We start from the raw sequence: 12410 nt of genomic DNA, 5'->3' as shown, positions 1-12410 counted from the left end.
CCTCCCTTGTGCCTGTGGCCTTGTGGTGACTTTCATTGATGAAAGAAGACTACTAAAACGTCAATGACCCCTCTGTTTATCTTTCTGCAGGTCGGAACAGAAACAGGCCTCATGTTTACTACAGTCTCCATCAGTGCCATCACAATCATCATCAGCGTCGTCACCGTCACGTGAGTGTGCGGGTGAAGGAGACTCCATCTTGTCCTCCTCCTCCACTCCGCGCTCCCTGCCTTCCTTCATCGCCCTGCCCAGCTCCCCTGAGGACGGAGTTCCGCCGGACACGCCCACACACCCCCTGGCACTGCCCACTGGTGAGTCTTGTGACACACAGTTGCCATGGTGATGTAACGGCTGCCAGGTAACAGGGCTAGCTAGGTGTGGGAATATTGGTAAACATTGCTGAGTGAATTAAGCATTCCACAGCATAATGACAAGCCAGTGATAAACTAGTGATTCTCAACCTTTTTTTTAACAAATGGCCCCTTTACCTCGTCATAAGCCTGTCAACACCCCCTTGACCTCATCATAAGCCTGCCAACGCACCCCATAGCAGTTTAAAAAGATAAAATAGACTAATGCCCCCTATTTGCAGTTGAGCACGCTGTAACACTGTAATAAACAGATGTAATAGATGGCAGTAAGCACTGGGGATATTAGAAAACCTCCCTCCTGCCACCTCACACAGATACACTGTGGGCTGGCCTCTTAACTCGGCATCACCCCATCCCAATGGAGAAAACCTTAAAGTTTCCTCTGCTGTCAGCCAGTGCAGAGTAACTTTTGTTCAAATTCAATTGAATAAATTGAATGCAGTGCCCTGATTGCAAACGTCAGAGCAGTGTTAATTTTGTCAGCTTTTTGTATTTAGTCATAGTCACAATGACGAAAATCAATATTAGTCTTAGTCATATTTTAGTCATTGCCTTCCCAATTTAGTCTTTCTCTTAGTCTAAATGACGAAAATCAATTTTAGTCTTAGTCTATTTTTAGTCATTTCAGTCATTTTAGTCAACACTGTACATAATAGAACTTCTCCACACACTGCTTCTCTTTTTAACATAAATCATTGACTGTGCAGAATAAACCTTCTCCTCACACTGCTTCTCTTTTTAACATATATCACACTGTACAGAATAAAACTTCTTCACACACTGGTTCTCTTTATCTCTATTTTATTTAACACCAGTGTTAATTTCGTCAGCTTTTTAAAATTTAGTCTTAGTCTTAGTCACAATGACGAAAATCAATTTTAGTCTTAGTCATATTTTAGTCATTGCCTTCCCAATTTAGTCTTAGTCTTAGTCTAGATGACGAAAATCAAAAAAGGGCATTGACGAAATATTTTAGTCATAGTCATGGTTGACGAAATTAACACTGCGTCAGAGTGACCTTTGAATCATGTGTGAGGAGCTACAGTTCTACTGAGCAGGCCAGTGCTTATCAGGGGCGTAGGCAGAAATAATAAAACAGGTGGGCCCAGAAAAAATTGGACGGGCCCAACCCGAAAGCGTATACGGGTAGGTAGATATTATAATATCGTGCTCAAAAATGATACTTTGAAATTGAAAAATCATAGAAATCACAGAAGATGAACCAGACTTTTGACAAAATGATTAATTATCGCTCAGTGCTATGCCATTAATTATAGTTCAATGAGGCAACAGTTGACTATCAAGTGTGAATGGGGAGGGCTTGGATGTCAAGTGGGCGGGCCCAGGCCCACCCCTGGCTACGCCTATGGTGCTTATAGTATAGGCCTATACTTGCATCCAATTCAACAGGCCCATGCTGTACTGCCAGTCTTCCTGAAGAATCAGCACTAACTGCACTCTTCCTTTCTTTTCCTTCTCTTTCTTCCCTTCTTTGCCCTCTTTTTCTCTTTTTGCCCTCTATTTCTCCCACCCTCTCCCCTCTCATTCTCTCTCTCTAAAATGTATTTTCTTTCTCCATCTCCCTCTCCCTCTCTACCTCCCCATCCTCTCTCTCTCTCTCCCTCTCTCTCTCTCTCTCTCTCTCTCTCTTTCTTCCAGCCCAAGGCAAGAAACTTCATATCAAGCCCCGGTTTTAGAGGCTCTCCTCTCTCATCTCCATGGGTGCCCAGCTGCATCCACGCCACAGAGTTTTTTTCGTTTTTTATTATTGTATGAAATGGTTTTATCGGAATTAAAGTGTATGCTCAATGATTTAATACTAGGGGTGTGCTTTCATTCTTTTATTCCTATTCTTCATGGTGTTGTCAGTGTCGCAGTGGCAGCCATCATTTCTTTAGGGCATGTTGGCAGCTGTAGTAATATGCCACCACCAATGTTGTTTACTGAGTTGAATTCAACAAGTTGGGCAGCTCCTACAAAAATCACAGATATGATTCGATAATACAAACTCCCTTGACTTTTATTAGATGCAGCAGAGGTAAACCAGCCGTGATTTGAATCATCGATCAAAAGCCAACACAATTTGAATGATGTTTCTTGTAGGGACTTCAGAGGGGAAGCTGAAGCTGATTTGAGGGGAGTCTGTTGTATGTATCTGTGCATGAGCAGTAGATGGTTGCCAGGAGCATCCTGGACCTTGGACAGGTAACCTGGTCTTTATTCATGTATAATCCCTCAGGGGGTGATGTAGTTGGGCATTTAGTATTTTCTTACACACTCACCCACAACTTAGAGGGAGCCATGCAAAAATGCCTGTGTACTTTTGTTTGACTACTGTCCATCCCAGATTCCTATATTGCCACAATGTTAGCCTGGAGATGTTGGGCAGGTGAATAGGAGGAGAGAAAATGACACATAGCCTGCAATATCTGAAAATACAGGCAGAGTGCTCAGAGCTGACATGTCCACTTACATGCACTCCAAATGGAAGCGTGTGTGTCGGTCTGTCTGGGTTTGCCTCTGTTGATAAGTGTCTGTGTAATGTCTGTGGTGGATGGATCATAGTGCATATAGAGGACAGGTGTATTTGTATATGCTATGGCCCCTCACATAGTCTCTGACAAGCGTTAAATGTATGTGTCCAGGTTGTATGTATTGAAGTGTATTGCACAGCACAGCTGCATCTGTGTGTTTCAGTTTGCCGCCCACATTTGCAAAATAGGGTGTGAATCAAGGAAAGAACAGAGATGTCAGAAAAGAAGGTAATGATGTATGCTGCTGCTTGAATTTGGTGTAAGATTGGAAATGTGAGTTTAGTATTATCACTTTGAGACGCAAACATGAACGCATTTATATTTCTAAAATTCCTCTGGGCAGATGTTTGTACAAACCCCAACTCCGATGAAGTTGGGACGTTTGGTAAACAGTGAATAAAATCAAAATCCTATCATTTTCAAAACATTCAATCTATTCATTAGATGGAGAATAGTGAAAAGACAACATATTAAGTGTTAAAACCGAGAAAAAATATTGTTTTGGGGGACATATGTACTCATTTCTAATTTGATAAATCCAACACGTCTCAAAAGAGTTGGGACGGGGACAATAAATGGCAGCAAATGTCGAGGAAGACTAAAAACAAAACAAAAGACAACACTTAACAGTTAAATACATTAACCGATGAGATGATTTTATATAAAAAAAAACAGTGTTAATTCCTATCTTGGACATGATTTCACCAGCTTAAATGGTGGGTGTATTCCTTGTCATGTTTTGCAATGTTTTCCTTTCTGTAGTGCTTACAGTGTGACAGGTCTTGACCAAAAACCCACCATTTTATCACCTGCTGGTCCTTATGATGGAGCCAAACTGTTAAAACATAGTAGAGAATGCAATTTGACCTTACTATGTGGCAGTAATCGAAGATCTCCCTTCAAAATATAATGCATGAGTGGCTTTTCATTCTGTTTAAAACCCATTTATACCATTCAGCACTGTATTTAACTCTACAGATGAGTGAGAACATCTTAACAAATGCACTACTGCACCCGCATGCCATCATGGAGGCTGACTTTTGAAGCTAGCACTAACACAAGTTGGATGGTCCATTTTCACTGTAGCACAGGATGTGCAATGCTCTATTATTGTCAAAAAGAATGGACTTCTACAACTTCTGCTGACTTCTGTAAGCAAAGGACAATTTCCCATGTCTTCTGGGTCTATTTCAAGTGAGCTCAGGTGCTTAGGAGAATGTTACACCCCTGTATCATTTTCATGCATTAAGCATTCTTAATATGGTCAATTTTCAATAGCTCTAATTCCTGGAGTGCTAGAGTGAGACTACAGCCAATATATATTTCATGATGTCATGAACCTATACAATGATTTTATTAACAAAAATATGTCTTATATACACTCAATCGTGGTAAATCAAAGGGAATTCAAAAATGTATGTAATAACTATGGTAATTATTCCCTTTGCATCTTTAATTCTGAGTGACTCAGCCTCTCTGTGATGATCTTATACCTGGACACCTATATTGTCCGTCAGTACAATTCATTTTGAAATGTTCTTCTTTGTTGTTTTATCTTATTTGGATGTTTACTAAATTTCACTGATCCCCGTCCCAACTCTTTTGAGACGTGTTGGATTTATCAAATTAGAAAAGAGTACATATGTCCCCCAAAACAATATTTTTCTCGGTTTTAACACTTAATATGTTGTCTTTTCACTATTCTCCATCTAATGAATAGATTGAATGTTTTGAAAATGATAGCATTTTGATTTTATTCACTGTTTACCAAACGTCCCAACTTCATCGGAGTTGGGGTTTGTATCTGTGAGTATTTCAAACAGGTGTGTTCAAGTTAGTGCATGAGCCAGATGTGAATACATACTGTGTATGCAAGTGTGCAAGGCAGGTGCTTGCGTGTGTCACGCCGTGTGAGAGAATGCAGGAGACGGCTGTGTGCGCTTGTGCCGAACCTAAGTGCTCGAGACAGATGTGGATGTGCGTGTGCACGAGTAAGTGTTTGAGACAGATGTCTGCTATCGCCTGTCTCGAACCCTCGGCAGGAGTGCTGAGCTCGGCAAACTCTAATTAAGATCAATACTCCGCCTCTGTGTAAAAAGCACGGGGAGGCACGAGCTGCAGACGCAGGAAAAAGCTCAAGCGGAATTTTTCTCCCCGGGATTACGGGAGAAGCGGAGAGAGGGAGACAGAGAAAACCCCGCGCTGCTCACTCAATAAAGATCACGCGCGGCCCAAAGAAGAAGATTCATTAGTCGTGGCCCGTCTCCTTGCTTCTCTCCATCATACTCCCTCTCCTCGCCCTCTCCTCCGCTCATCTCCCACTCTCATATACTTCTACCCTCTTTCACTGGCCATTTTTCTCTCCTTTCTATTCCCTCTGTCACTTCCCCCTCTCTGCTCAGTTTGTCTTTGCGGGCCTTTTTGTGCGAGAGATTTGACATGACACAATCTGTCTGTGAGCATTTCCCCACATAGAGAAACAGAGCTGGGCTGACACGCGCTGAGAGTGGAGACAGGCGCGAGCTGTGTTTGGGCGCGAAAGAAGCCCACCACCAGATGTAGCCAGACGAAGGTTTTGACAAAAGGAATAGAGAGGGACAGATTGTTGAGGCACGGAGCAAATCTCTCCGTGAAAGGAACACATCAACTGACAGGCATCAATGCTTCTTGACGGACTGACAGAAAATGTACAGCCCCATTCTATCAGTGGGAGAGGAAAAGGAAAGGCGATTAGTTATGAAGCCACCTCCAGATCAGATTGGAGTTTATAGCTTTTTAGAACGTTTGCGTCTTGAATTATGGCCTACCAGAGAGTCGATTGGTATGCTATTTTATGCCTGTTGTGTATTCCACTGACTTCACGGTTGCCTTTACACAGATATTGGCCTGCTAGATATAGCCTATCGCCATCACTGTGTGCAAGAGAAGTCAACCGTCTCATGTGAGGGGCAGCAAGTCACTTTACTGACCAAAACTTTGTAAGTATATCTCCCCCATACCGTAACCGACTTCAGTCAAGTTTTATTGACAATTAGTGCTGAATCTTTGAGCTCAAGATTTGAGGGCTTCTGATAACCCCCTAACCCCACTTCATCCACCACTACTATGTCCTACCCACCCACACGATAGGAGAGAGTTAAGCAGGGAAATGCTTGTCTGTGGTTTCATAGGAATGCACAACTCAATCCCTCTTCTCTTCTTCTTCGTGGTCGTTCTCTCTCTCTCTCTCTCTCTCTCTCTCTCTCTCTCTCTCTCTCTCTCTCTCTCTCTCTCTCTCTCTCTCTCTCTCTCTCTCTCTCTCTCTCTCTCTCTCTCTGGATCTCCGACATGCTGATGTCCGTTTTGCTTAAATAGGGAGAAATGCACCAGCCACTAACTCCCAATATGCAAAGGCACAATGAAAACCCTGACTTTAAATTTATGTCTGGAGCCCTCGGCCACACGCTTACAGCCCATTCCTCCCACAATGAATGGACTTCAGTAGATCTTCTTAAATGTGGCATTTCAAAGCGGACTGCTTAGCTCGGACTTTGAGGTCCAGCCCTGCTTATTTGATAAAAACGCATATAATGACTTAGCGCACCTTAAACTTCAAGCGCCGCGATATGATTTGTCCCTTCCTTAATACATCTTATTTCTTTCCTCTGCGTCGGCAGATTTGAGGCGAGCGAGCGCCTGCACCCCCCTTTCTCGGACATCACTTCTTCCACTGAAGGAGAAATCATAACGCCAGCACACTTTGTTACCATTGTAAAACTTTCCATGTGCCTTGTCCAAGGTGTGACTAAATTTAGCTCTAATTGGTAACGGTCGTTGTTTACGCAACCCCGTGCGTAAACGGTTTGGTGTCGTAGGAATTGGCAACTGTACCGGCCTAATACAATGCCTGTGAAGTACAGTAGCTGTGAGGGCAATCCACAAGACGCATGGCCTGTTTTTACGGCTGGATATTCGGTGACCTCTGGCCCGCACACTGCGCTTTGATAAAGACTTTAGTGGACGCTTTGTGTGATTCATTTGCCCATCGGGTCAAAAGCCGATCATAATTAACCCACACGGAGAAATTGCGCACTTATTTGTGGTGCCAGAGATGGGCATCGATTTTATGAGGAGACTCCCGGAGATTAAGCCCATGCTTCAAATGCACCCCCTCCCCACCCTCGGTTCGCGAAAGGAAAGCCTAATTTTCAATGAAAATATGTGAATTTAACTTACAAATACTATTTACATTTCCGTTTAAGAAATTGAAATGGGCTTTTTTACGATATCACACGGTGACTAAACCGTTTTATGAGTCTCGTCATCACCCGTGCGAATAATTTACTGCCCACGCGTAATCATCGGCTAATGAGTCCCCATCCAGCAATCCTAACGCCCCTTCCACATATCCCATGACTGGCAGCCCGCAGCTGTTTGGACACCTTGAATATCTCAGTGGACGGAGAGCAGCATCCAATTATTCTCTTCCTAATGTTTTGATGTGGACTGAGGTTTTTTTCCCCCACTATACTTAAGCAGTCAGTGAAAGACTTGCCTTTTTGGCAGCAAAATATAAAATACATATTCAGCACAACTAGGCCTACTGAATCGTGGAAAGTTTTTTTAGATCTTTGACGTAGCGTAGCTCGTTTTACTGTGCTTTCACATAACAAACGAGGAAATGAGAATACTATTCAAAAACGTCCACCATTCATACTATTTTGTTATGTTTGTGCATAATAAAAACCGCTTCCTCGTTTTAATTGCAGCCTTCCTGCACATGTACGTGTCAACACCCCTGAAATACCCTCGGTGCTTTTTAAGTCTACATAAATTCAGAGAGGAGTTTAGGGCATTCTGAGTAAACATTTTCTCTGTAAATCTAGGAGCGCTATCGTCTTTCCCTGTCTGTGCGCATCTTCTTCCCCCGGTGCTGGAGATGCGAGTCGGTCGCTAGAGGGCGGGACGGCGCACCTGTTCTGTTCTCCCGGAGACCGCGAGCACTTGACAGCTGCTTCTGCGCGCTAGCTCGCTCGCTTCAGCTGGCCTACAGGAAAGGTTGCTGTCGGGAGATGCAAATGCGTCGGCCTCCTCCTCCTTTTTATTGGTCTGCGCCGTGCACTGGGGTGGGACGGCCCAAGCAGTTGTGAGTATAAAACCACAGATAGTCTGTGTGAGCGCCACTGGAAGTGTGTGTCTGCGGCTACTATCCAGTGTATATATAACATAAGTCCCCAAAATAGCGACGAGAGAGTTTAGTATCCAATATTACCCATTCAGCCAGCACTGAGAGAAGTCAGTGGGGATCACGTGCTCTGTCTGCAGGATACTCATTGCTGCACGGGAGAAAGATGGACTTAAATTAAACTGACCACCAGAACGCATCAGAAGCCGCAGTGGGCACTTCACCCAAGTGCTGCACTTTACGCCAGGGTAAGAAACTCCTTGCGCAACGCAGGCCCCAAGAGGAAACGCAGGGCGACAACTGCATATTCATCAATCGGAATTTTGCTTTCCCTCTCCTTTGGACATCCGGCAGACTTTACCCAACGCTGACCCTTTCCAAAAAAGTTTCGCTTGGTTCTACTTCCATCGGACGGTGTGGATTTAAAGAGTTTGGACTGAGGAGAGGAGATCTACCTCTCATGTGCAGATCAAGAGCCGTTTGCAGCAACAGAAGGCTTATTGAGGTGAGGAGAGGACAGGGCAGGTTTGTGTTCGTGACATCACAAGTTTCTTGTTTCATCCTCCCTGCTCCGTGATATTAAGGCGTCCATTTGACCCGGCACAAGTTGTCAACAAGGGGGACTGAGAGGCGAACTGGCAGGTGTACAAGTTCATTTACATGCACGGAACCGCGCGACCCCAGCGCCGCTATAAATAGCAACTGTTTTAAGGACTACATACAGCCTTCTCGGGCGCGTGCATATGTATTAAAGTCGTCTGTATAAATTACCCACGCGAGCCTTTCGACCGGCAACTGATAACGTGCGAGCTGTGTGAGCAAATAGTGCCCAGTGATTATTAACCCCCACCCCAAACACACACGCGTGTCTCGCATGGACTGACATGGCCACCGATCTCGCCATGAGCGCGGAGCTGCCCAACAGTCCTCTGGCCATCGAGTATGTCAACGACTTCGATCTGATGAAGTTTGAAGTGAAGAAGGAGCCGCCGGAGGTGGAGCGGTACTGCCACCGCCTGCCCCCGGGATCCCTGTCCTCCACCCCGCTCAGCACACCCTGCTCCTCGGTGCCCTCCTCGCCCAGCTTCGGGGCTCCCAGTCCAGGAGCACCGCCGGGCCACAACCTGCCCAACGGCGTCAACAACAATAGCAACAACAGCAACAACAACAACAACAACCCCAACGCTGGCGGAAAAGCACAGCTGGAGGACCTCTACTGGATTCCCAATTACCAGCATCACATTAACCCGGAAGCCCTGAACCTGACGCCGGAAGACGCAGTGGAGGCCCTCATTGGGAACGCGCATCACCATCATCATCACCACGCGCAATACGAGGGTTTCCGTGGAGGGCCCCAATACGCCGGGGAGGACCTGTCAGCCACCGCCAACGGCCACCACCACGCGGCCCACCACCACCATCACCACCACGGCCATCACTCGCACGCGCGCCTGGAGGACCGCTTCTCCGACGAGCAACTGGTAAGCATGACGGTGCGCGAGCTCAACAGGCAGCTGCGCGGCTTCAGCAAGGAGGAGGTGATCCGCCTGAAGCAAAAGCGCCGGACCCTGAAGAACCGGGGCTACGCGCAGTCCTGCCGGTTCAAGCGCGTGCAACAGCGGCACATGTTGGAGAGCGAGAAGTGCACGCTGCAGAGCCAGGTGGAGCAGCTGAAACAGGAGGTGGCTCGCCTCGCCAAAGAACGGGACCTGTACAAGGAGAAGTACGAGAAGCTCGCCAGCCGCACCTTCAGTGGTGGCGGTGGTGGAAACAGAGACGCGTCGAACGGGAGCCACGGGAAAGGATCCAATGATTTTTTCATGTCTTAGACGTTTCCCATTGACTGTCTTATTTGTCTCAACCACCACATGTGTGGTGTTTCTTTGTTTTCAGTGTGAAGTTTTGTTTACAGTTGTACTCTAAATGGACGCACACACTCACACACACAGTGACTTTAGGCTGAAGCCCCACAGGGCAGGGTCCTGCCTGTGTGTGTAGGCCTATACGTCGAAAATATTCTGTAGTCTTAATCACAATTTATGTCTGTAGTAAGGCGCAGTGGACCTTATTACACGATGAGCGACCGTTGACCTACAAGGGATCATTTGAAACAAACATCCCCTGTCAAATAGAGACGTTTATTTTTATCTTTCAGTTACATGTTTTAAAAGTCTTACCAGAGAATTGGTCTCCACAGTACAGTGCAGTGAGTGACTGCGGCTACTCAGAATTTGAGACTGTCTCATTCACGGCCACCTGTCGCGGTGTCATTGCGCCATGCAGTCTTAAAGGGAAGGGGGACTTAACTGGAAGTGATATGGTGGGCTTGTGCCGGGGCCTGCAGCTCCTCGGACGCAAAATGAACAAGTGACAAGTGACACGCATACGTCACTCGCCCATGGCCTGGGGAGTTGGAGGAACGCAGAGGGCGCACAGATATGGAACAAACAAAAAGAGCATTGGCGTGCTAGCTCCATTTTTACGCACTCGAACACACTCTCTTCCTCTCTCTCCCTCTCCCACTCACTCTCATTCACTCTCTCTCTCTCTCTCTCTCTCTCTCTCTCTATCTCTCTCTCTCTCTCTCTCTCTCTCTCTCTCTCTCTCTCTCTCTCTCTCTCTCTCTCTCTCTCCTCTCTCTCTCTCTCTCTCTCTCTCTCACACACACACACACACACACACACACACATACACACACACACACACACACACACACACACACACACACACACTAACACACACACACTAACACACACATCCTGCATGCAGGACATGTATGGTTTCCTATCCGCAGAGGTTCCACCGTCCTTGTAACACCACACAGAAGCTTGGAGCATGACTCCTCTTTCTTACCCATCCTCCTCCTCTTCCACCTCCAGCGTTATTACTGCGGTCCAGTTGAAGCATTAGAGCATCATCCACCTCCTCCTTCTCCTCTTCCTCGTCTTCATCCTCCACCTCCTCTTCCTCTGGAACTGCACCTCCGCTCCTCGCGTCTGCTCAGCAAGCTCCCCGCCAACCCCTCATCTCAGGGCGCATCAGCTCTTGTCACTAGTCGCCACCTGCATTCATCTCTCTCTCTCTCTCTCTCTCTCTCTCTCTCTCTCTCTCTCTCTCTCTCTCTCTCTCTCTCTCTCTCTCTCTCCTTTCCCTTATTTCAACGAACGTGTTTAAAATTGCATTAACTGAGCCACATTTGAGAGATTATTTATTCCCACGTGTACATATGTAGAAAAAAAAGTTAGCGTGTTTAGCTGCCTTTTTAAAATGCCATTTTTGCTTGACAACTTAAAACGTCTTAACATGTTTGTATGTAAGAGCATGCAAATAATTCAGAACATTTACGATATTATTCTCCAGTGTACAAATTTTGAAAGGGGATAATTCGAATGCATTAATAAAGCGACAAGCAGCTGGGAACCATCCATTTACAGATGAGAAAGCGCACTAATTTAATCAGAAAGAGTTTCGTATTTTACTTCAGCTGAAGATGGTTAGGTCAATATGAGACATGCACTGAACTATTTTTCCTGATATATATTTTTGAATAAGCTTATATCCCGCAGCATCCGTCAGCATCGTGTGCGACCATTTACTCAGCTGTCCGCCTTTCCAATCGGCCATAAATCTTTGGCACTAAAGAGGTGATCATCGACATTTTAGTCCTTTTTCTGTATTCAATTCACCGATTGTACATCTGACTGGGGCAATAACGAATATAATTGTAGATGAAATACTGAAATGCAAGAGTTGAGACTGTCTTCTTAACGGCGAGCTGCGCGTCAAACGACGCAGAAACAATGCAATCATTTGCTTGGATGCGCCCAGTTTTGTCTTTCATTGAAAGGGGATCTTTACTTTAAAAAGATAACAATCCATCACTTGCATAACTATCTCTATTTATTTTGCCAAGCTTTGCATACAGAATGTGTCCAACTTTACTGTATATTGCATCTCCGTGTGTAAACAAACCATCAATCTAAACAATAAGTGATGGTAACTACATTTCAATTGTACATTCCCATATTTTGTTTCCTGAACTAGTGTAAACTTAGAATGACATAGCTGCACTAGTTCAACTCTCTTGCACGCCGGTTCTTACGTAAAGCTCTATAGGCTACAGTTAGCCACACATATTGCATTTTTTTTCTAATTTTAGATTCACACGGGTCTCACATAGTTTACTGTTGTGGGTTCATGGTTGATGGTTTGTATGAAAACTGATGCAATTAACATTTTAGTTGGTGCATGCAGTGTGTGAAGTTTTCTTTTCTGTTCTTTCTTTCTTTCTTTCTTTCTTTCTTTCTTTCTTTCTTTCTTTCTTTCTTTCTTTCTTTCTTT

At 45.1% G+C, this 12410-nt stretch overlaps 2 protein-coding genes across 2 annotated transcripts in view; both read left to right on the top strand.

Moving 5' to 3' along the window:
- Positions 1-2188, top strand: part of zc3h3 (zinc finger CCCH-type containing 3) — a 92981-nt gene extending 90793 nt beyond the window's left edge. The window contains exons 12-13 of the mRNA XM_063200790.1: positions 91-311; positions 2031-2188. Coding sequence (XP_063056860.1) covers positions 91-311; positions 2031-2068 — 259 coding nt within the window. The 3' untranslated portion in view covers positions 2069-2188. The remainder of the gene's footprint in view (positions 1-90; positions 312-2030) is intronic.
- Positions 2189-8080: 5892 nt separating this feature from the next.
- On the top strand, positions 8081-10616 carry mafaa (MAF bZIP transcription factor Aa). The gene has a single exon (XM_063200077.1). It carries the CDS (start codon positions 8954-8956, stop codon positions 9896-9898), a length of 945 nt encoding a protein of 314 aa, XP_063056147.1. The 5' UTR covers positions 8081-8953; the 3' UTR covers positions 9899-10616.
- The last annotated feature ends 1794 nt before the right edge of the window (positions 10617-12410 follow it).

This window comes from Engraulis encrasicolus, chromosome 6 (assembly GCF_034702125.1).
Source record: "Engraulis encrasicolus isolate BLACKSEA-1 chromosome 6, IST_EnEncr_1.0, whole genome shotgun sequence".
Lineage (NCBI taxonomy): Eukaryota > Metazoa > Chordata > Actinopteri > Clupeiformes > Engraulidae > Engraulis > Engraulis encrasicolus.
This window is presented reverse-complemented; position numbering and strand designations above follow the sequence as displayed.